The sequence below is a fragment of the Macaca thibetana genome, chromosome 19 (assembly GCF_024542745.1).
Source record: "Macaca thibetana thibetana isolate TM-01 chromosome 19, ASM2454274v1, whole genome shotgun sequence".
Lineage (NCBI taxonomy): Eukaryota > Metazoa > Chordata > Mammalia > Primates > Cercopithecidae > Macaca > Macaca thibetana.
In genome coordinates, this window is record NC_065596.1 from 9,753,220 (window position 1) to 9,776,257 (window position 23,038).

The 23,038-nt window shown below is 50.2% G+C and overlaps 1 protein-coding gene across 3 annotated transcripts in view; it reads right to left on the minus strand.

Moving 5' to 3' along the window:
- The window catches only part of ZNF333 (zinc finger protein 333), a 32,397-nt gene that overhangs the window by 5,358 nt on the left and 4,001 nt on the right, over positions 1–23,038 (minus strand). For all 3 annotated transcript variants that reach the window (XM_050769933.1, XM_050769934.1, XM_050769932.1), the window contains 7 exons: positions 21,599–21,722; positions 21,071–21,166; positions 17,472–17,554; positions 11,883–11,999; positions 10,288–10,375; positions 1,095–1,183; positions 328–454 (listed from right to left, as the gene is read on the minus strand). In XM_050769933.1, coding sequence (XP_050625890.1) covers positions 328–454; positions 1,095–1,183; positions 10,288–10,375; positions 11,883–11,999; positions 17,472–17,554; positions 21,071–21,166; positions 21,599–21,722 — 724 coding nt within the window. The remainder of the gene's footprint in view (positions 1–327; positions 455–1,094; positions 1,184–10,287; positions 10,376–11,882; positions 12,000–17,471; positions 17,555–21,070; positions 21,167–21,598; positions 21,723–23,038) is intronic.

Here is a 23,038-nt window from a genome sequence, read left to right on the forward strand (position 1 = left end):
CAGCACTTTGGGAGGCTGAAGCCTCCCAAAGTGGATTGCTTGAGCCCAGAAGTTCGAGACCAGTCTGGGCAACACGGCAAAACCCCATCTCGACAAAAAAAGTACAAAAATTAGCCAGGTGTGATGACACACACCTGTGGTCCCAGCTACTCAGGAGGCTGGGGTGCGAGGATCATCTGAGCCCAGGAAGTGGAGGTTGCAGTGAGCCAAAGGTTACAGTGAGCCAAGGTCACGCCATCACACTCCAGCCTGGGCAACAGAGCAAGACTCTGTCTCAGAAAAAAAAAAAAAAAGGAAAGAACAAAAGGAAAGATGAAGTCACCTTACCCACAGAGGCCAGGTTCCTATAGTTCTCCAGCATCACATCTCTATACAGGCTCCTCTGAGTAGAGTCCAGAAACACCCATTCTTCTGGGGTGAACACCACAGCCACATCTGCAAAGGTGACTGGTTCCTAAAACACACATCCATCCCAGCTCAGCCAGGGACCACCCCCACCAGTACGCCAGAGGATGCTGGAGGCGGGCAGGCCTGGGGAAGGGAAACCCCATGCAGAGGACTTTCAGACAGGGTTCTGAGATCCCCCAGAATCTGCTCCTGGGCTCAGGACTCTGAACTAGAACTCCTCTCTCTACACTCCACTCCTTAAGTAAGAAAGGCAAGAGGCAATAACTAATGTTGCGAGTCCTGGACCTCAGGACAGGACTTATCTACTGACAAGGAGCCAGGAAGCTCTTGCAGATTTGTCCCCCTTCTAGCTCCAGGGTCCAGCAGACCTGAGCATGGTACAGGCAAGAGGGAACGACCTGGAAAATGACTCAACTCTTTGTTCAGTGAGACCATGAAGACCACAAAATGAGGACGGCTCACATCCTTGCTTTGTTTTCCCTCCTGGGGCTCAGCAGCCTCAGGAGGGTCTGAATGAGGTGGTGGGATCATGGCCCATGCTCCCTTGCTGACACCCACTGCAAGAGGCCGAGTCCCTGAAGCATAGAGACCAACCCCATGAAATGATCCAGGCAGGTCACAGGAAGAGGGCAAGTCCAGCCTTTGAGCACAGCAGTGTTCTTTTAGAACAAGAAGCTCTTACCTACCTGTGAACAGGCGGTTGGCAGCCCAGGAGCCATAGCTTCTTCCTCTACTCTGTCCTCCTGAAGCCAGGCAGGGTCCCGTGCAGGCACAGCTAGGGGAGAAGCGAGGAGGTGTGAGGGTTGGTGCCTGGCCTACTGGGCACACTCACAGGCCCCAAGGCTGCCCACCCTGGCTGTGAGTGATCACATCTGTACACACACACATGCCCACACTCACAGGGACACACACATGTAGACACATATCTGCAAGCTCTTGCACACACATGCAATCACATACCCACGTACACACGGACATGCACACATATACATGCAAACACAGTTACACACCACATGTACCTGTGCATATATATAACATATACACACAGACCAGCATACACACACTTATAGACATGCATGCAGACACACGCGTGCGTGCGCACGCACACACACACACACATATCCCTTCATTCCATATCCCAAGAGCTATAGACTCAATAATTCACCAGGAGACTCCAGTGCTCCTGCAGCACCCACCACTGTCCCCTGACTCAGCCTTGGGACAGCTCTTCCTCCCCGGCTGCCTGGCCCCTTCCTCTGCCCCCCTACACTGCAGGGCTAGTAGTGCTCCAGGACTAACCACAAGTAGAGGGCAGATAAACCACAACCAACCTGCAGGTCTGCCTTAAAAGGAAACTTCCTTCCCACCTGCCGTCAAATCAACACCACTCCTCCCTCTGCACCAGGCATCCTCCTTCTGGCCTATGACAGACAAGCAAGCAACTCCCAGATCATCCCTCGTCCCCTGCATCCTCACCTCTCCCTCCCGATGGGACCTTTCCCCTCACTTTTTAAAGCTGACCCACACCCAATCCCTGACCCCATGTGTTTTCTGCAGCTGCCATAACAAAGTATCAAACTGAGTGGCTTAAAACCACAGACATGCATCCTCTCGCTGTTTTAGAGACCAGGAGTCCAAAACTAAGCTCAGCAGGGCCACGCCGCCTCTGACACTCTGAGAAGAGTCCTTTCTTGCGTCTCCCTGGCTTCTGGTGGTGGCCATCAATGCTTGGGGCTCCTTGGCTTGTGGATGCATCACTCCAGTGTCTGCCTCCCCCGTCACACGGTCCCCTCCCTGTGTCTGTCTTCACGTGGCGTCTTCCTCATGTTCTCATAAGGATACAGTCATGATGGATTGGGGGCCCACCCTTGTGACCTCCTAACTTGGTTACAGCTGCGAAGACCCTATTTCCAATAAGGCCACATTCACAGGGTTAGGACTTCAGCCTGTCTTTTTGGAGGGGTACAAGTCAAGCCATAACACCCCACTTTTCCCTTGGGCTACCTCTATCTCTTCATTTCCTATCATGGGCTATCTACCCTCCGTGCCCACTTCCTCCCCTCCCACTTGCTTCTCACTGCCACCGTTCCAAGGGCCGGCACCACCCTGGAATCACCAGTGACCTCCATCCGTGCTGGGAAATCCCACTGATGTGTGTTCGTCGTCCGATCTCTTCTAGGTTTGCTGCTGTTGTTGTTGTTGCTCCAGTTATTGTTTTGAACCAGAGTCTTGCTCTGTCACCCAGGCTGGAGTGCAGTGACACAATCACAGCTCACTGCAGCCTCAAACTCCTGGGCCCAAGTGATCCTCCCACTTCAGCCTCCCAAGTAGCTAAGACTACGCGTGTGTGCCACTACACCCAGTTAATTTTTTAAAAATTTTTTTTAGAGATGGGGGTCTCACTATGTTGCCCAGGCTAGCCTTGAATTCCTGGCCTCAAGCGATCCTCCCACCTCAGCCCCCTGAGTAGCCAGGATTATAGCTGCAAGCCACTGCACCTAGCCAATCCCTCCTTCTTATAGCCCACCCAGCCTGTGATCGGTGATCACAACCTCGGCCTCCTCTTTTTCCTGTAAGAGCTTCTCCTCCAACATGTTGCCGGCATCCACAGGTTGCAGGCCCTCCTCTTCGCGCCTACCTCAACTCTCTCTGCCTTGGCATGCAACCTCACCCATTCTCTGGGTGTCAATTCCCACATCTTCATGATGAAGCCCAAATCTCTAGGCTGACTCTCACATCTGAACACCAGACCATGTATCCAACCATTGGCTCAAATCTTTCTGCCCATCTCAGGGAACAGGAATAGAATGTACCCAAAATGAGGTCCAGAGGTCAGAGCTTCCAACCACAGAGGATTCGTTCCAGGCCTGGAAACCTCCTAGCTTTTGCCCTGATGGGTTTTAAACTTGCTCAGGACCCATGACCCCTTTTTCCCTTCCAGTTTCTCCTTTTGAAATGGGAATGTCTATCCCATGCTTGCCCCATCACTGTATCTTGGAAGCGGATCACTTGCTTTCTGATTTCTCACAGGTTCGCAGATGGAGAGGAATTTGGCCCCACAATGGACCACGCTCTGAGTCTCCCTCATACTTGCTGTAGATGACTGACATCATGAGTTGTGGGATTCTCATCAGATGAGATGAGCTTTTGAGTTGATGGTGCTTAGATGAGATTTTGCACTTAGAGTTGATGCTGGAACGGATTACAACGTTGGGAATGTCGGGATCACATGAGTGTATTTTGCATGTGGGAAGGACACAAATTTGGGGGGACTAGAGAACAGACTGCTATGGCTTGAATTGTGTCCCCCCAAAAACTGGGAAGCCCTAACCCCTAGTATTTCAAAATGTGACCTTATTTGGAAATAGGATTGTTACAGATGTAATGAGTTGAGATGATACGAGAGTAGGGTGGGCCCTTAATCCAATCCGATGGTTCTCCTAAGAGAAGAGACAGAGACAGAGACACAGGCCATGAGGCAACACAGGCAAAGACGGGAGGGCTGCGTCCACAAGCTAAGGAGCACCAAGGGCTGCAGGCCACCGTTAGAAGACAGGAGGCAGGATCCTCCCCCAGAACCATTAGAGGAAGCACACCCATGTCGAAACCTTCATTTCAGACTTCTGGTATCCTAAACTGTGAAAGAGAAATTTCCGTTATTAAAAAAAAAAAAAAAAAAAAAAAAAAAAACAACTAGGTCAGGTGCAGTGGCTCACAACTGTAATCCCAGCATTTTGGGAGGCTGAGGCCAGTGTATCACTTGAGGTCGGGAGACCAACCTGGCCAATATGGCGAAACCCCATCTCTACTAGAAATACAAAAATTATCTGGGCGTGGTGGCACACATCTGTAGTCCCAGCCACTCGGGAGACTGAGGCACGGGAATCACTTGAACCCAGGAGGCGGAGGTTGCAGTGAGCCAAGATTGCACCACTGCACTCCAGCCTGGGCAACGGAGCAAGACTAGGTCTTAAAAAATAAATAAATAAATAAATGAAACTCATCACCGTCCTCCACCATGTCCTCGATCTCAGGAAGTGCTGTCCCTGTCTTTGATCAGAAATCTCACCCCTCTCTAACACTCTACACATCCCAGCAACTAATCAGAATAAATAGTGATGACATCTCTACATGGCAGTACTCACCCCCAAGCCCCTCTCCCACCCATCCCCGCTACAGCCAATGCCTACGTCGAGCCTTTTCTTTTTAGATCCACTGAAATGTCCCCCTCAGAGTGCCCCATCCTGAGGTCTCCTCCCCTGCACAAAGAGCCCCTTCTCTCCTTTTCTCCGATAGGACCCGTTCCCTTTCTTCGCAGCCCTTTCCCATCTGTAACCAGCTATGTATTGTAGCCATGGGTGTTTATTTTCTGTCATCCTCACTGGATTGGAAGCTTTGTAAGAATCAGCCTGGGTGCTTTTACCACCGTGTTCCCGATACCCTACTTGGCACAAAAACGCTCCATGTCATTGGTAAATGAATATATGAACCATCAAATTAACTCAACCTCAATACAAATGTTTTATATGCATTATTACTATAAATGTTTTGAGACAGGGTCTTGCTCTCTCACCCAGGCTGGACTAGCTCACAGCAGCCTTGAATTCCTGGGCTCAAGTGATTCTCCCTCCTCAGCCTCCTGAGTAGCGAGACCACATGTGCACACAACCATGCCTGGCTAATTTTCTTATTTTGTAGAGATGGGGTCTTGCTATGTTGCCCAGGCTGGTCTCGAACTCCTGGCCTCAAGAAGTCCTCCCTCCCACCTCAGCCTCCCAAAGTGCTGGGATTACAGGCATGAGCAACCACGCCTGGCCTCTATGTGTTTTAAATCATTCCTCACTTCCCTACTGTGCAGAAAGGAGTGAACCCACCAGGCCTGGATGGACTCCTTAGTGAGATGTGTTTACAAGGTTAGCCCTTGGGCTAACCAAGGGCTAACCAAGTCTGAGAACTTGGATTTCAGGAAGGTTCCCACCCCCCTAACTGATAAAAGAAACTCACTCCACTTAAACCACTTGTACAAACAATGCGGTTTATGTTGAACACCTGCTTTCCTTCTGAAAGTCTGGAATTTAGGGACTGTTTCCTCCAAAACTCACGCTGAAATGTTAATCCCCAGTGTCGGAGGTGGGATTTGGGGGCCGATCCCTCAAGAATTGATTAATGCTCTCCAACGGAGAGAATGAGTACTCTTCTATTACTTCCCAAGGGAGCCGGTTGTTAAAAAGAGCCTGGCATCTTTCCCCCTTCCCTTCCCTCCCCACCACCCCGCTCCTGCTTCCTCCCTCACCATGTGATCTCGACACACTGGCTCCCCTTCCCCTTCTGCCATAAGTGGAAGCAGCCTGAGGCCCTCTCCAGGAGCAGATGTTGGTGCCATGCTTCTGGTACAGCCTGCAGAACCGTAAGTCAAATACACTTCTTGTTTTTTCAAACAGGGTCTCACTCTGTCACCCAGGCTGGGGTGCAGTGGTGCAATCTCAGCTCACTGCAACCTCTGCCTCCCAGGCTCAAGTGATTCTCCCACCCTAGCCTCCCAAGTAGCTGGGATTATAGGCACATGCCACCATGCCTGGCTAATTTTTGTATTTTTAATAGGGACATGGTTTCACCATGTTGGCCAGGCTCCTGACCTCAAGTGATCGGCCCACCTTGGCCTCCCAAAGTGCTGGGATTCCAAGCGTGAGCCACTGCGCCTATCCTTCTTTTCTTTATAAATCACCCAGACTCTGGTATTCCCTTATAGCAACACGAACCAACTAAGACAGGCACATTCTGAGCTGTACCTCAAGTCAGCCTACTTGGCCAGTGAAAACGGTGTGCGCTCAGTCTCTAATAAGCTTTGCTAGTAGACAACATTGCATGTGGTGCTGGCACAACTTGGCGATAGAGGAATTAAGCCTGTCCTGGGCAACTCTGCTCGGAGAGGACTCTGGAAGCCTGGCTCTGGTTTCCTCTAGGCTTCCTTTTGCTTTTTTTTTTTTTTTTTTTTTTTTGAGACAGAGTCTTACGGCAACCTCCTCCTCTCGGGTTCAAGCGATTCTGCTGCCTCACCACCACGCTCGGCTAATTTTTGTATTTTTAGTAGAGATGGGTTTTTGCCATGTTGGCCAGGCCAGTCTCCAACTTCTGGCCTCAGGCGATCCGCCCGCCTCGGCCTCCCAAAGTGCTGGGATTAGGCGTGAGCCACAGTGCCCGGCACCCCCTTTGTTGATTCTGCTTAATATCCACTTGCGGTAATAAATCATAGCCATGAGTACGACATCTCCTGTGAGTCCTCCTAGTGGATCATCGGGCCTGGGGTGGTCTTGGGGGAACCCAGCACACCTCCTCCACACTCAACCCCAAGTCTAGACCAGCACCACTCTACTCCTAACAGCCTCCACCTACCACTGCTTTCCTCGCTGAGCCCACACTCCTCACAGGTGCTGGGGGTGGGGTTCTGTTAAAATCACAGGTGCAAGGCCGGGCACGGTGGCTCACACCTGTAATGCCAGCACTTTGGGAGGCCGAGGCGGGCGGATCACGAGGTCAGGAGATCGAGACCATCCTGGCTAACATGGTGAAACCCCATCTCTACTAAAAATACAAAAAATTAGCCAGGCGTGGTGGCAGGCGTCTGTAGTCCCAGCTACTCGGGAGGCTGAGGCAGAAGAATGGCATGAACCCCAGAGGCAGAGCTTGCAGTGAGCCGAGATTGCGCCACTGCCCTCCAGTCTGGGCGACAGAGTGAGACTCCATCTCAAAAAAAAAAAAAAATCACAGGTGCATTGCACCACTCACCTAAACACGTCACTGGCTCCCAGTGGGCTTAGAACATGGGCCAAGGTTCTTGTCCTGCACTTCCAAGCCCTGAACAATCTGGAACCTGCTTCTTCGTCAATCAGCTCACACCACTCTCTCTCCACTTCTCCCTCCTCCCTTCACAGCATCTTCCATGGGCCCTGGATGCAAACGGTTCTCTGCTCCACGGGGAATTTTATCAATGTTGTTCCTAAGCCTGATATCCTCTCTCCCAACCTCCCAACAGCCCAACACCTGACCAAGCTAAATGTTATAGTATTTATCATGGTCTAGGTCAGGGTTTGTCTCCCAGGGTACATTTGGTGTTGAGCTGTCATTCCAAAATACCATGTACTAGGTGACTTAACAGAACTTTGCTGCTAACAGTTCTGGATGCTGGAAGTTTGAGATCAAGATGCCAGCATGGTTGGTTTCTGGTGAGGGCTCTCTTCCTGGCTTGCAGACAGCTGCCTTCTGGCTGTGTCCTCACATGGGCGCGAGACAGCCCTGGTGTCTCTTCCTCTTTTTGTAAGGGCATGAGTTCTGTTGGTTCAGGGCTTCACCCTTATGACCTTATGTAACCTTTGTCACCTCCTGAGAGGCCCCATCTCCCATGGCACCTTCGGGGGAGACACTAGGGCTTCAACACGAACTTTGGGGAGGGGAAGCACAATTCAGTCTGTACCATCTAGAGACACTTTAGCTTTTCATGACTAGGGGGTATGTGGATGTTACGAGCTGAAGTGTATTACCCCAAAAATTCCTATCTTGAAGTCTTAACCCCTGGTATCTTATCTCACCCCTGGTAACCATATTTGAACATAGAGTCTTTAGAGGTAATTAAATTAAAATGATGTCAGTAGGGCAGGCCCTAGTCCAATATGACTGGTGTACTTAGAAGATGTATTAGTCCGCTTTGCACTGCTATAAAGAACTACCTGAGACTGGGGAATTTATAAAGAAAAGAGGTTTAATTGGCTCCTGGTTCCACAGGTTGTATAGGAAGCATGGCTGGGCAGGACTCAGGAAACTTACAATCATGGCGGAAGGCAAAGGGGAAGCAGGCACGTGCTACATGGCTGGAGCAGGAGGAAGAGAGTGAAGCGGGAGGTGCTGCACACTTTTAAACAACCAGATCTCGTGAGAACTCACTCACTATCAAGAGAACAGCAAGGGGAAGTCCACCCCCATGATCCAGTCACCTCCCACCAAGCCCTTCCTCCAACATTGGAGATTACAATTTGACATGAGATTTAGGTGGGGACACAAATCCAAACCCCATCACAAGAAGACAACATTTGGACACAGGCATGTACAGGGGGAAGATGATGTGAAGACACAGAGACAAGATGGCCATCTACACACCAAGGAGAGGCTTCCAAAGGAACCAGCCCTGCCAACACCTTGATCTCGAGCTTCTGGCCTCCAGAGTGGTGAGACAACATATTTCTGCTGTTTAATCCACCCAGTTGGTGGAACTTTGATATGGCAGCCCTGGTAAACTCATAGAGGAAAAGCACTCCTAGCGTCTAGTTGAGTTGAGGCCAGAGATGCTGCTCAACACCCTACAATGCATAGGACGGCCCACAACTGAGAGTAAACAGGCCCCAGTATCAGCGGTGTTGCAGTTGAGAAACCCTGGCCTGAGCTTAAATATCCATCCTTTCCCAGAACTCTCCCCTGTGCCCTGAGATGAAGTCCTTGTACAACACGCTTGCATTGGACTCTGTTACTCATTTCAAACTCTGACCACCCAGCGGACTGTGAGCTCCACGGAAGAGGGGTCAGTGCTTTCTTTGTGACTGTTTCCTGGTCCCCATCTCACCACCAGATGATGACAATGGTGGTGTTACCCGCTTCACGAAGTAACAAAATAGGCCGGGCACGGTGGCTCACACCTCTGGTCCTAGCACTTTGGGAGGCCGAGGTGGGCAGATCACTTGAGGTCAAGAGTTTGAGACCAGCCTGGCCAACATGGCAAAACCCTGTCTCTACTAAAAATACCATAATTAGCCGGGCATGGTAGCGCACACCTGTAATCCCAGCTACTTGGGAGGCTGAGGCAGGAGAATCGCTTGAACCCAGGAGGCAGAGGTTGCAGTGAGCCAAGATCACGCCACTGTACTCCAGCCTGGGTGACAGAGCGAGCTGCTGTCTCAATTGAAAAAAAAAAAAAGAAGTAGTAACAAAATAGAGCCTAGCCCAGAAGGCTTACCAAAAATATACTGAAGAGCAACACATGACCTAGATCTAAGAATTGTTCCCTGTCAAGAAGATAACAGAGATTCCAGACACAAGAGTGGATGGCACTTTTAAGAAACAAAGTTTATTATTCTTACTAAAAGGCAAACTGGAAGAAAACAAACACCTTACCATTAAAGCTAAAATGTTATTTGTCTTCTAGAATTAATTTCTTCCCCACTTCTCAGGAGAAGTGGCTTTGAACCTCTTTTTTTAGAGACAGGGACTCATTCTGTCACCCAGGCTGCAAATACAGTAAAGCAACTGTAGTTCACATCAGCCTTGACCTCCTGGGCTCAAGCGATCCTTCTGCCTCAGTCTCTCAAGTAGCTAGGACTTAGGAGGCACCACCTGTGGCTAATTTTTTTTTTTTTTTTTAGAAATAGGGGTCTCACTATGTTATCCAGGCTGGTCTCGAACTCCTGGCCTCAAGCAATCCTCCTGCCTACGCCTTGCAAAGCACTGGGATTAAAGGCATGAGCCACTGCAACCAGCCTGAACCTCATTTTTAAAAACCCAGTTAAAACACAGGCCATTTCTAGTAAATTCAATCATAATTTTCAAAAATCGACATTATCGTGTAGTCAAGAATTTCATGTTGCCCAAAGAGAGGTCTGGCCTTTTCCTGCAGTTGAGTGAACCTCTCTTTCTTAACAGAAGAATCTGTCACTGGAAGTGCCCTCCTGCTTAAACACACAAATAACGAGAGAGGCTTTCTGCATCCTCTCCCTATGGTGCCACGGCAGTGCCTGCAGTCAGAGGAAATGTAGGCAGGATGGGATACAAGTTCCTGGACAGAACACAAGGATAGCAGGGCCCTCTGGCCACGTGTTCCACGCGGCACTCACTCACCAGAATCCCCGGCCACCCCCGGGTCGGGGTGGCCCAGCGTAGGCACTGGTATCAACACCCTCTGAATCTGCACAGCGGCCTTTAGTCCCTGCACAGAGTGACAGGGGTCACAGTTAGAGTCAAGAGGCTGAGGGGGTCCACTCACACCTGCTCACCCCAGATGAATGTGCATGTTCGATCCTGCTTTGGGGAACATATTAATAAAAGAAGAGATAGACCCATTTACCTTGTCAGGATTTACCCAATCCTTAAATACAAAGCTCATCACTGTGATCCAAAATGGCCTGGAGAGAGGGTGCCCAGGCAGGGGCTGGGGAAGGTGGCACCCTCCAAGGAGGCTCTAGAAGTCAGGGAAAAGCTGGGAAAACAGTGGGGAGTGGATGGCCAGGAGGTTGAGGGGTAGAGGGAAGATTGGAGGTGGACCTGCGTGAGAGAGGAGCAGGCAGTCAGTGAGTTTTTCTGGGAGGAAGACCCCTCCTTGGAGTAGGGTGTGAACTCTTCTCTGCTGGCAGCTGCTTGTTCAGGAAACACGTCTGACCTGACTAAGGGATCGCTCTGGCTTCTGTGTCCAGGGTGGGGCCCAGGCGCCTGTCAGGAGCCGACCTAGAGTCCAGGAGAGCTAACAGTGGCTCTGGGCAGGGGGGCAGCAGCGGGGACAGGAGGGGCCGCTGGAGGTGGGTTACATTTTGGAGATAACGCTAGCAGGACTTGGTGGTGGATGGGGGGTGGGGGGTACATGCAGCAGGTCCCTTGGGCGAGGGAACAGGGCAGGGACAAGTGGGAGGAAGCCTTTTCTCCTCGTGCGGGGCTCAGGATGTGCCCTACAGCAGTAGTCACCAACCTTTTTGGCACCAGGGACCAGTTTCATGGAAGACAATCTTTCCACAAACCAGGGTGGGGGTATGGTTTTGGCATGAAACTGTTCCACCTCAATTATCAGGCATTAGTTAGATTCTCATAAGGAGCCTGCAGCCTAGATCCCTCACATGCGCAGTTCACAATAGGATTCGCGCTTCCCCGAGAATCCAGTGCTGCTGCTGATCCGACAGGAGGCGGAGATCAGGCATGGATGCTCGCCCGCCGCTCACCTCCTGCTCTGCAGCCTGGTTCCTAATAGGCTAGGGGCTAGCACTGGTCCACGGCCTGGGGGTTAGCAACCTTTGCCTTACAGCGGCTCTCTCTCCCATTCTCTCTCTGCCTTGGTAAGGACACACAGGGCCCAGAGCCAAGAGGTCCTCGCTTCCCTGAGCCTGCTCAGGTCATAGGACCTGCCAGTTCCTGTCAGTTTCAAGGTCGTGGAAGCAGTGGGACTGGGGTGGAAGGACAGGAAGAAAAAAGGCTGGACCAGGAAAGGCAGGGCCCACAGTCTAACAACCAGACCCTCCCCCAGGACCCACCCTGGAGCCCGCCATCACCCTGGGGACAAGTATATTCAACACAGAAACAGACTGCACCACCCCAAGCCCACAGCCTGGGCCTCCTACAGGCCCCAGACACCCTCCTTCCCCTCCCCTACCCCAATTTACAGACACCCCGCACCCTAGGCCTTCCTGACTGCACCTGGTGCCATCACAGTGAACCTCTCCCAGGCTTACCGTGTATCCCGGAGACCAAGGCGGCTCCTGGAGAGCTGGCCGGTCCTCTTGAGTCAATGGTGTCTCCTTCGCTCCTACGGAGGGCACCAGCTGCATCCTCAGGAACAGCCCCGGCCCCTGGGAAAAGACAGGAGGGTGCTGAGCAGGACAGAGGTAGCACTGCAGCTGTTCTCGGCCCAAGAGACCTTTGGTTTGGGGCTTAGGGCTGCCAGATGTCAAGACAAATGGAGCCGGGTGCGGTGGCTCATGCCAATAATCCCAGCACTTTGGGAGGCTGAGGTGAAAGAATTGCTTGAGGCCAGGAGTTCAAGACCAGCCTGGCCAACATGGTGAAGCCCCATTGACATGGTTTGGCTCTGTCCCCACCAAAATCTCATCTTGAATTCCCACGTGTTGTGAGAGGGACCCAGTGGGAGGTAATTGAATCATGGGGGCAGGCCTTTCCCATGATTGTTCTCCTGATAATAACTAAGTCTCATGAGATCTGATGGTTATTATAAGGGGAGTTTTCCTGTGCAAGGTCTCTTTAGTTCCTGTCATCCATGTAAGACGTGACTTGCTCCTCCTTGCCTTCTGCCATGATTGTGAGGCGAGGCTTCCCCAGCCACGTGGAACTGTAAGTCTAACGAAATCTCTCTTTTGTAAATTGCCCAGTCTCGTTGGGTATATCTTTATTAGTAGCATGAAAACAGACTGATACACCCATCTCTACTAAAAATACAAAAATTAGCCAAGTGTGGTAGTGCACGCCTATAGTCCCAGCTGCTCGGGAAGCTGAAGCACGAGAATCACTTGAACCTGGGAGGCAGAAGTTGCAGTGAGCTGAGATTGCATTACTGCACTCCAGCCTGGGTGACAGAGCGAGACTGTGTCTTTAAAAAAAAAAAAAAAGGCAAGGTACACGGGTCTGGCATCTGGTAGCCTCAGATCTAGTAACTACTCCCAACCTACTGCAGGCACCAGCCGCCACCGAGGGTCTCCAGGATTTAACACACTGCAGATGCAGAGACAGACCTGAGGTTAGGACAGAGCCCCTGGAGAGGCTATGAGATGTTTCACTACAGAACATTAGGGTGTGGCACAGAGGGGTGGCCGTGTGAAGAGGCAGCAGGAGGGTGGCCACCTGCAAGCCAAGGAGAGAGGCCTCAGGAGAACCCAGCCCTGCTGCCACCTTGATCTTGGGTTTCTGGCCTCCAGAAGGGTAAGAAAATAAATTTCTGCTGTTTAAGTCACCCAAAAAACAAAAAAGAAAGAAAGGTCAGGAGATATCGGTTCTGAATAGGAATGCTGTCCTTGTCCACAGGGCATCCATCATTCACAGGGTCAAACTGCCTGCCAACTTTGTCTCTAACTCCCCTGTGACCCACAGCCCACACACCATACAGTTCTTATCTCACCGGCTCCTTATCTCAGTCAATATTTCCCCTGCCCTAAAACAGCCAGGGACAGCACTTACCCGCCAAGGTCCACTAAAATTATTCAAACTGACCAATCCTGGGCGGTTTACCCTGCCCAGCCTCACCTTTCCTGTGGAAACCCCAAGAAAGGCTATGGCCTGGGCTATCCCCTTGCTCCTTTCTGCCCCCAGGCTGACCTTGGTGCTTCCCTGTGTGGACCTGTGTGGCATGGTGTACCCTGTCCTCCCAGGAAATACAAGTAATCAAAATTTTCCAATGACATTGGCCTTTCTGAGTCATAAATTAAAATCGCACAGGTACATTTTGAGACAAATGTTTGCATCAGAATCATTTTGACACAGGTCACTCTACTTAAACAAAGTGTTTTTAGGTGTTCTGCCGATTTGTCGAACAAATATGTACTGGGCTGATATGGTTTGGCTGTGTCCCCACCCCCATCTCATCTTGAATTGTAGTTCCCATAATCCCCATATATCGTGGGAGGGACCTGGTGGGAGATAATTGAATCATGGGGGCGGTTACCCCCACGCTGCTGTTCTCATGATAGTGAGTGAGTTCTCACAAGATCTGATGGTTTTATAAGGGGCTTTTCCCCCTTTTGTCTGTACTTCTCCTTCCTTTTGTCTGTACTTCTCCTTCCTGCCCACCATGTGAAGGACGTGTTTGCTTCCCCTGCTACCATGTTGTAAGTTTCCTGAGGGCTCCCCAGCCATGCTGAACTGTGAGTCAATTAAACCTCCATCCTTTATAGATGACCCAGTCTGGATATGTCTTTATTAGCAGGGTGAGAACGGACTGAGACATGGGCACTGCTGGTGCAGGCCTGGGGACCCAGCAGAGGACGAGAGCAGCAACACTGCAGCCTCAAAGAGCTGGGTGTCTGCAGAAGAGGCAGCTGTGGGGTGGCCCTGGGACAGAACAAGGGCTGTTCCTCAGCCTCCCTTGGGGCTTTTTATTTTTCTTTGAGACAGAATCCTGCTCCGTCACCCAGGCTGGAGAGCAGTGTTGCAAACACATGGCCCACTGCAGCCTTGAATTCCCGGGTTCAAGCCATTTTCTCGCCTCAGCCTCCCAAGCAGCTGAACTACAGGTGCACGCCACCACACCTGGCTACGGCTAATTCTTGTATGTTTTGCAGAGACGGGTTCTTGCTATGTTGCCCAGGCTGGTTTCAAACTCCTGAGCTCTAGTGGTCCTCCCAACTTGGCCTCCTGAGTTGCTGGGATTCTGGGGTGAGTCCCCGTGCCTGGCTTCCTTGGGGCTCTTCTAAGAGCAGTTTCCCACCCTCCTCTTCACTGGTCCCTCCACTGGACCAGCCGACAAAAGAGAGGGAGGCCATGGGGACTCACTCTGTCCCTGGCCATCAGCACTTTTTCCCATGTGACAGGGAGGTCTCAGAGCCACCGTGCAGGGTCTCAGTGATTGTGACAAGGCGCAATGATGCCTGGCATGGCCCGGAAGGGCTAGCATCACCCCAGTGGCAGGTTGTATGATTGTCAGGCAGCAGAACCTGGCAGCTGAGACTGTGGTCTCTGGGGTTAGGTCTGGGTTCAACTCCTTGCTCCAAACCCACCTCTACTACTCACGGGCTGGATGTCTTCAGTGATGAACTCCTCAGCTTCTCTAAATATGTATCCATAGGTGGACCTCTTCTGCCCACTCAGAATAGTCTGTGACTGCCTGTTTCCTGGGGCTCTGATGTAATAAGAGCCCCATGCCTGCCACTCTCAGCACCCATTACAGAGGGGCTTGCTGGGCTGGGTGTGGAGTTCTGTGGAGGGCGCTGGAGCCCTGTACTGAAAGGAGAGAGCCCACAGAAACGAAGAGGGCACCGGGCCCTCGTGGCTCATTCTCTCTCCCTCTCTCCTTTCTTCACATGGGGTCCACCTGCTGAGCAAGAGAGACATGGGGGTGGAGGATGGGACCTGGAGATGCCTTCTGCAACACCTTATCCATTCATCCCTGCATTCAACAAGCACTGGGGGCTACATGACACACAGAATGCCCTGCAATTGCCAGCCTGCACAACACAGCGAGACTTCTCTCCAAAACAATTTTTTAAAATTAGCCAGACATGGTGGTGCACGCCTGTAGTCTCAGCTACTCGGGAGGAGACTGAGGCAGGAAGAGCGCTTGAACTAAGAAGTTCGAAGCTACAGGGAGCTACAATCATGCCAGTGCACTCCTGCCTAGGCGAGAGAACAAGACCCCATATCTATGTAAAAAGGTAAGAAAGGAAAAAGGATGTTCCGTAATGAGGCTTATCACAACCACCACATCGGATGAGGAACCTGCAATCCAGCAGCCCTGATAAGACATTCTCAGAACTCAAGGTCTCAAAACCCAAGCACCTGTTCCCAAGGAGCTACTGGAGGGTGTCCTCCACCAAAACAAGAGTGTAAACCAAGAATGAGCAGGGCCTGGGGAGTGAGGAGGGCTGTCAGCTGCCCGGGGGTCTGTTGCAGCCAGGCAGGTTGTGAGTTTTGGCTGATCTGCAGCCCACACCAGGCTGCACAGGTTGAGGCTTCTCGGTGTTCCAGAAGCTTCCCTGGCAAAGAAGTGGAGTGTGGGTCTCTAAAACGTAGGCCACTGCACCCTATCCACTGGGTGGGGCATCTCTGATGCTGACACCCATCCATGACACAGGGGAAGGGGCACTGACCGAGGGATCCTGGGGTTCTCACTGACCCTGGGACTAACAGGCCCCACCTGGGGAGTGAAGCTGAGCTCTGTGCCTCTTTCTATCCAAACCCTAACCCTAACTTTCACCAACACTCAGGAATGGGAACCCAAACTTTGGAAGGTCCTATCGTTTGAGGGGGAAGGAATTCAGGGCCAAAGAGGGGATGGTGGGGACTCAGTGTATATTTTCTCCTGTACTGTTAATGTACAAGCTCGTATGGAAGACTTTTCCACACTGAAAAGGGCTTCCTTCCAGTGTGGAATCTAGACGGGTCTCCTAAGAAGAGAAGGATGCCCAGCAACTTCCCCACATTCTTTCCAATCAAAGCGGCCTCTGTCTGGCCAGTTCTCTCATCCAAATCCAGATTACGGCTCCTCCAGAAATATTTCCTGCCTCCTTTCAACTCCTCAGGAGCCTCTTCTCCAGGTGGAGCTTGCTCCTGACAAGAGGTGAGTAATGGCTGGGCCCACTGGCTCACACCTGTAGTCCCAGCTACTTGGGTGGCTGAGGTGGGAGGATCACAGGAGGCCAGGAGTTCAAGATCATCCTGGGCAACACAGCAAGACCCCATCTCTAAGAAAAAAAAAAGAAAAAGAAAAAAAATAGCTGGGCATGGTGACTCAGGCCTGTGGTCCCAGGTACTCGGGAGGCTGAGGTAGAAGGATCACTTCAGCCCAGAATTTGAGCCATGAACATGCCACTGCATTCCAGCCTGTGTGGCAGAGCGAGACTCTGTCTTTTAAAAAAGAGAAAAAGAGGTGAATGATGGTGGGAAGCTCGTCAATATCTGTGTCAGTGCCCAGGGGTCCTCCCCACCAGGGGCATATTCTCAACATTTTCAAGCCATGCCTTGTTTAGACAGCTGGGGTTCGTCAAGTTGAGTGTGTTGCCAGCTCTATCACAGGGCTCCCTCTTACTCACAATGGGGCTTCTCTACCAGGTGGAGTTTTTCTGACAGTTGCTAAGGAGGAGGTCATATTTCACACACTCAATGTCTGACTCACATTTATTAAAATGTTTCCTTCAGGAAACCTTCTAGAAAAAAAGAATCTTGAGGCAGGCAGATCGCTTGAGGCCAGGAGTTTGAGACCAGCCTGGCCAACACAGTGAAACCCTGTCTCTACCAAAAAATGCCCAAATTAGCCAGATGTGGTGGTGCACGCCTGCAGTTCCAACGACTCGGGAGGCAGAAGCAGGAGAATCACTTGATCCCGGGAGGTGGAGGCTGAAATGAGCCGAGATCATGCCACTGCACTCCAGCCTGGGTGACAGAGCGAGACTCTGTCTTAAAAAAAAAAAAAAAAATCTTGAGCAACAGTCAGGGTTTGCCCAAATTCAGAAGTCACAGGACATGCCCTCAGACACTGTTTCCCTTCCAAGAGATACCCACGCTGCTAACACCTCCCTGGCTCTGGTCCTGTATTTCCACCTCACGTGTTCCTCAGCTTCTCCCGTGCTGGGAGCCAGGGAAAACCACGTGCATCTTACCATTTGCATGTCCCTGGAGGATGCTTCTTCCAAAAGAGCCTGCATAGAAGGCAACTCTTTGGGTTTGAGCTGAGATTCCCAGGCTGAAATGAACGGGGGGAAAAAATGAAGTCCTTTCAGAAAGAAATAGTGACATTAAATTGAAAATATGTATTCACCTACATATATATCCACATATGTATGTGAATATATATACACACTATACACACATAGGCCTTTTCTTTTAATATTGAATATAAATATTCAAATTTTAATACCAAATACATATATTCAAGTTGAGATTTCCAGTCTGAAATGAATTGAGAAAAAATGAACTCCTTTCAAAAAGAAATAGTGGCATAAAATTGAAAATATATATGTAAATATAGATATATATATTTGTGTGTGTGTGTGTGTGTGTACACACATACACTTTTGTTTTGAGACACAGTCTTGCTCTTTCACCCAGGTTGGAGTGCAGTGGCGCGATCTTGGCTCACTGCAACCTCCGCCTCCCGAGTTCAAGCAATTCTCTGCCTCAGCCTCCCAAGTAGCTGGGATTACAGGCGCCCACCACCACATCTGGCTAATTTGTTTTTGTATTTTCAGTAGAGACGGGATTTCACCATCTTGGCCAGGCTGGTCTTCAACTCCTGACCTTGTGATCCACCCGCCTCAGCCTCCCAAAGTGCTGGGATTACAGGCATGAGTCACATGTTTTCTTTACTTTTTATTTTATTTTTGAGACAGGGTCTCACTCTGTCACCCAGGCTGGAGTGCAGTGGTGCGATCTTGGCTCACTGCAACCTCCACCTCCCACCTCTCAAGTAGCTGGGATTACAGGCATGCACCACCTAATTTTTTTTTTTAATGCCCAGCTAATTTTTTTTTTTTTTTTTTGAGATGGAGTCTCACTCTGTCACCCAGGCTGGAGTACAGTGGCGCTATCTCGGCTCACTGCAACCTCTGCCTCCCGGGTTCAAGCGATTCTCCTGCCTCAGCCTCCTGAGTAGCTGGGATTACAGGCACCCACCACCACACCCGGCTAATTTTTGTATTTTTAGTAGAGATGGGGTTTCACCATGTTGCCCAGGCTGGTCTCAAACTCCAGACCTGAAGTGATCGGCCCAAAGTGCTGGGACTGCAGGCATGAGCCACCACACCCAGCCCAGCTTTTAATATCGACCCTAGACTTGGGAAGAGCCTGAAAGGGAAGCCAGCATCTGTGTGTAGGGCTATGTGTGGACTCTGGCAGTCATAGGAATGAGGGGGAAATGAGAGGCAATTTCCTAGCTAAGAATTCTATGAGGACTGAGACTATTTCCAGAAAGCAGATGTTATTAGAGAAAAGAGCAAGAAAGAACTAGACAAAGAACATACATAGAAAGGTTAAATTTAAAAAGGAAGTGGACGACAAGTATGGGTGAGAATGTGGAGAAAGTCAAAACTTTCATCACCACTGGTGGGAATGTAAAATGGTGCACCTGTTTTGCAAAGTGGTATGACAGTTGCTCAAGAAGTTAAGCATAGCATTACCATATGAGCCAGCAATTCCACTCCTCAGTGTATACCTAAGAGAATTAAATACATGTCTACATAAATCTTGTATACAAGGCCAGGCACGGTGGCGCACGCCTGTAATCCCACTACTCTGCCGAGGTGGGAGGATCACTCCAGCTCAGGAGTTCAAGACCAGCCTGGGAAACATAGGAAGAATGGTCTCTAGAAAAAAAAATTAAAAATAGCCAGGCATGAGGACATGCACCTGTGGTCCCAGCTACTCAAGAGGCTGAGGTGGGAGAATCACTTGAGCCCAAAAGGCTGAGGCTGCAGTGACCTATGATCGTACCACTGCACTCCAGCCTGGGCGACAGAACAAGACACTATCAAAAAAAAAGAAAAGGAAAGAAAAAGGAAATATTGTACACAAATGTTCACAGCAAAATTATTCACAATAGCTAAAAAGTAGAAACAATCCAACTGTCTATCAACTGATGATAATCAAAATGTAGCTTATCCATACAATGTATACTATTCAGCCTTAAAAAGGAATTAAGTTCTGATTCATGCTACAACATGGATGGATCTGGGAAACATGAGGCTAAGTGAAAGAAGACAGATACTGCTGTAGTTTAAGTGTGTCCTCCACAGTTCATGGATTGGAAGCAATTCCCATACAACAGTATTGAGAGCTGCAACCTTTAAAAGGTGATTAGGTGGCTGGGCACAATGGCTCACACCTGTAATCCCAGCACTTCGTGAGGCCGAGGTAGACCACAAGGTCAGGAGTTCGAGACCAGCCTGGCCAACATAGTGAAACCCCATCTCCACTAAAAATACAAAAATTAGCCGGGTGTGGTGGTGGGCGCCTGTAATCCCAGCTACTCAGGAGGCTGAGGCAGGAGAATCGCTTGAACCCGGGAGGCAGACGTTGCAGTGAGCCGAAATCGCGCCACTGCACTCCAGCCTGGGTGACAAGGCGAGACTCTGTCTCAAAAAAAAAAAAAAAAAAAAAAAAAAAAAAGGTGATTAGGTCATGAGGAATCTGCCCTCATGGATGGATTAATGTGGTTACTTCAGAAGGGGGTTAGTTATCTCTAGAGTGGCCTTGTTGTAAAAACAAGTCTGGGCCTCTCTTGTTCTCTTGCAACATGATGTCTTCCACCATGTTATGATGCTGCAAGAAGGTCCTTACCAGATGCAGCCCCTCAACCTTAGACTTCCCAGTCTCCGGAACTAGGAGTCAAATAAACTTCTATTGTTTATAAACTACCCAGTCTATAACTTACTTACAACACAAAATTACTATACTAAGCCAGATACCAAAGGCTACTTATGATACGATTTCTATTATACAAATGTCTATACAGGACAACCCATAGAGACAGAAAGCAGATTAGTGGCTGCCAGGGTCTGAGGGAGGGGTAATGGGGAGTAACTGCCCATGGGGACAGAGTTTCTACTTGGGGTGATGAAAATGTTCTGGAATTAGGTAGTGGTGATGGTTACACAAGGTCGTGAACCACTGAACTGCACACTTTAAAGGGGTGAATTTCATGGTGTGTGACTTATAGCTCTAATTTTTGTTTTGTTTTGTTTTTTTGGAGACAGAGTCTCGCTCTATCCTCCAGGCTGGAGTGCCATGATGCAGTCTTGGCTCACTGCAACTTCCACCTCCCAGGTTCAAGAAATTCTCATGCCTCAGCCTCCCGAGTAGCTGGGATTACAGGTGCACACCATCACATCTGGCTAATTTTTGGTAGAGACGGGGTTTTGCCATGTTGGCCAGGCTGGTGTCGAACTCCTGACCTCGGGTGATCCACCAGCCTCGGCCTCCCAAAGTGCTGGGATTACAGGCATGAGCCACCACACCTGGCCCTCTAATTTTTTAAGAGAAATTAGAACAAATCTTTTTCTGAAACCAAAGGAAAGTAGAAGAGGAGGGCTAGAAAGTGAAAATAGAAGAGAAGCTAAAGGAACTTGAGAAACCTCACTCCGAATAGCCTTCGGTGTCCCCTCAGAACAAAGGGCGTTTGAAAATGCTCTTAACCTGACACTTCCCAGGGCACACCACCCAGCCAGGCGGGTCAGGGAATCCACAGCCCGTCTTAGGTACTCACCTACACCCGTGGCATGGAGAATCCCTCGTTCTGTTGCCCTTGGCTCTGCTCTTGGCCCCAGCTGGGAGACGCGACTGGGTTTGCATGGTGGAGTTCCTGCACACGAAGACAGACACAGGCGCTGGGGGAGGGAGGGCTTGCAGGGGAAAACAAACTCTTGTTTTTCAATTCAGACTCTCCTTCAGCTTCAACATGGGCTTCAGATTCTTTGGGCTGAGCAAGTGTGATGGGTCGCAAAGGGATCTTGCCCAGTAGCTAATGAACTCAGGACCCAACCCACAAACACCCTCCCCTCTGCCCCAAGGGGCTGAGGCTCTCTCACCTCGGAAGCCTGGGAGCAAATTCAAGGAGACCAAAACAGGGCCTTACTAAAGAGGGAAAGAAGGCAGTGCAACAGATGAAGCTTTGCCATCCTGTGGACGATAAGCGCCACAAAGCCTAAGCCACGTCTGTCTTGTTCACATGGCAGGCGCTTAAGAAGCATTTAGTGCCTGCGTACAGGAAGGAGCCAGGTGACGCCAGCCTTACCCCTGGAGGTCAGGGTCCTGCACTGGTCCAGCATCCCGTATCTGCACAGGCTCCTCCGCGCACTATCCAGCAATGCCCACTCCTGGATGAACTCCACCGCCACATCCTCCAAGGTGACTGATCCCTAAAACAGCACACACGTTCTGGCTCGGCAAAGACCGCCCCCACCAGTGAGCAGAATGACTGGTTATCACTGGAGAAGAGAAAATGTTCAGACACGGCAGGCGTGGAAAATCCAGCCCAACGCCTATTTTTGTAAATAATGTTTTCTTGGCACACAGCCACGTGCATTTATTTACAATGCGTCAATGGCTGTTTTGAGGCCACAACGGCAGAACTGAGTAGCTGTGACAGAGATCACATGGGCCACCAAGCTGAAATGTTCACTTTCTTTCAACATTTGGACAAATCCTAGAGTGTACGTTTTGGCTCTCTGTGTAACTCCACTGACTGTGATGCCAGAGCCTGTCCTTCCTGGCTTACAGAGTTTTTCCTAAACTCCTTATCACAAATTGGCACAGCATCACAAATTTGGGCTTGACCGCTTAATTTCTGTGAACTCCCTGGGATTCCCCAAGACTTATGTCCTTAATAATCTTTCATACTTGTGAAAGTAGGACTTCCATTGCATCTCAGAGTCTTTTTTTTTTTTTTTTTTTTTTTTTTTGAGACAGAGTCTTGCTGGAGTGCAGTGGCGCAATCTCGGCTCACTGCAACCTTCACCTCCCGGGTTCAGGTGATTCTCCTGCCTCAGCCTCCCAATTAGCTGGGATTACAGGCGCGCGCCACACGCCCAGCTGTTTTTTTGTATTTTCAGTAGACAGAGCTTCACCATGTTGGCCAGGCTGGTCTTGAACCCCCAGCCTCAAGTGATCTGCCCGCCTCGGCCTCCCAAAGTGCTGGGATTACAGGCATGAGCCACCACGCCCGGCCTCATCTGAGAATCTGTATGGCCTTTTAGTTGCAGAATTCTTCAGAGCAGCGCTGTCCAACAGACATCACTCTCTGCTGATGGGAATGTTCCATGCCTGCGCTTTCCAGAAAGGGGCTACCAGCTACATGTGGCTGTTGAGCACTTGGGCAATGTGACTGGGGCGACTGAGAAACTGAGCACTTTAAACTTTTTAATTTTTTTTTTTTTTTTTTTTTTAAGAGACAGGGTTTTACTCTGTAGCTTAGGCTGGAGTACAAGCTCACAATCCTAGCTCAACGCAGCCTCAGTCTCCTGAGCTCAAGCTATCGTCCTATCTCAGCCTCCCAAGTAGCTACGATTCCAGACACACACAACCATGCCCGGCTAAATGTATTGAATCTTAATAAATTTAAGCTGAATTTATATTTCTATGGCCACATGTGTTTTCAATAGGTCTAACCAGGGATGGCAAGGCTGGCCCTGGAGGAGCTCCGCTCAGAGCCCTGGGGTCTGCTGTGGGGCTCTTC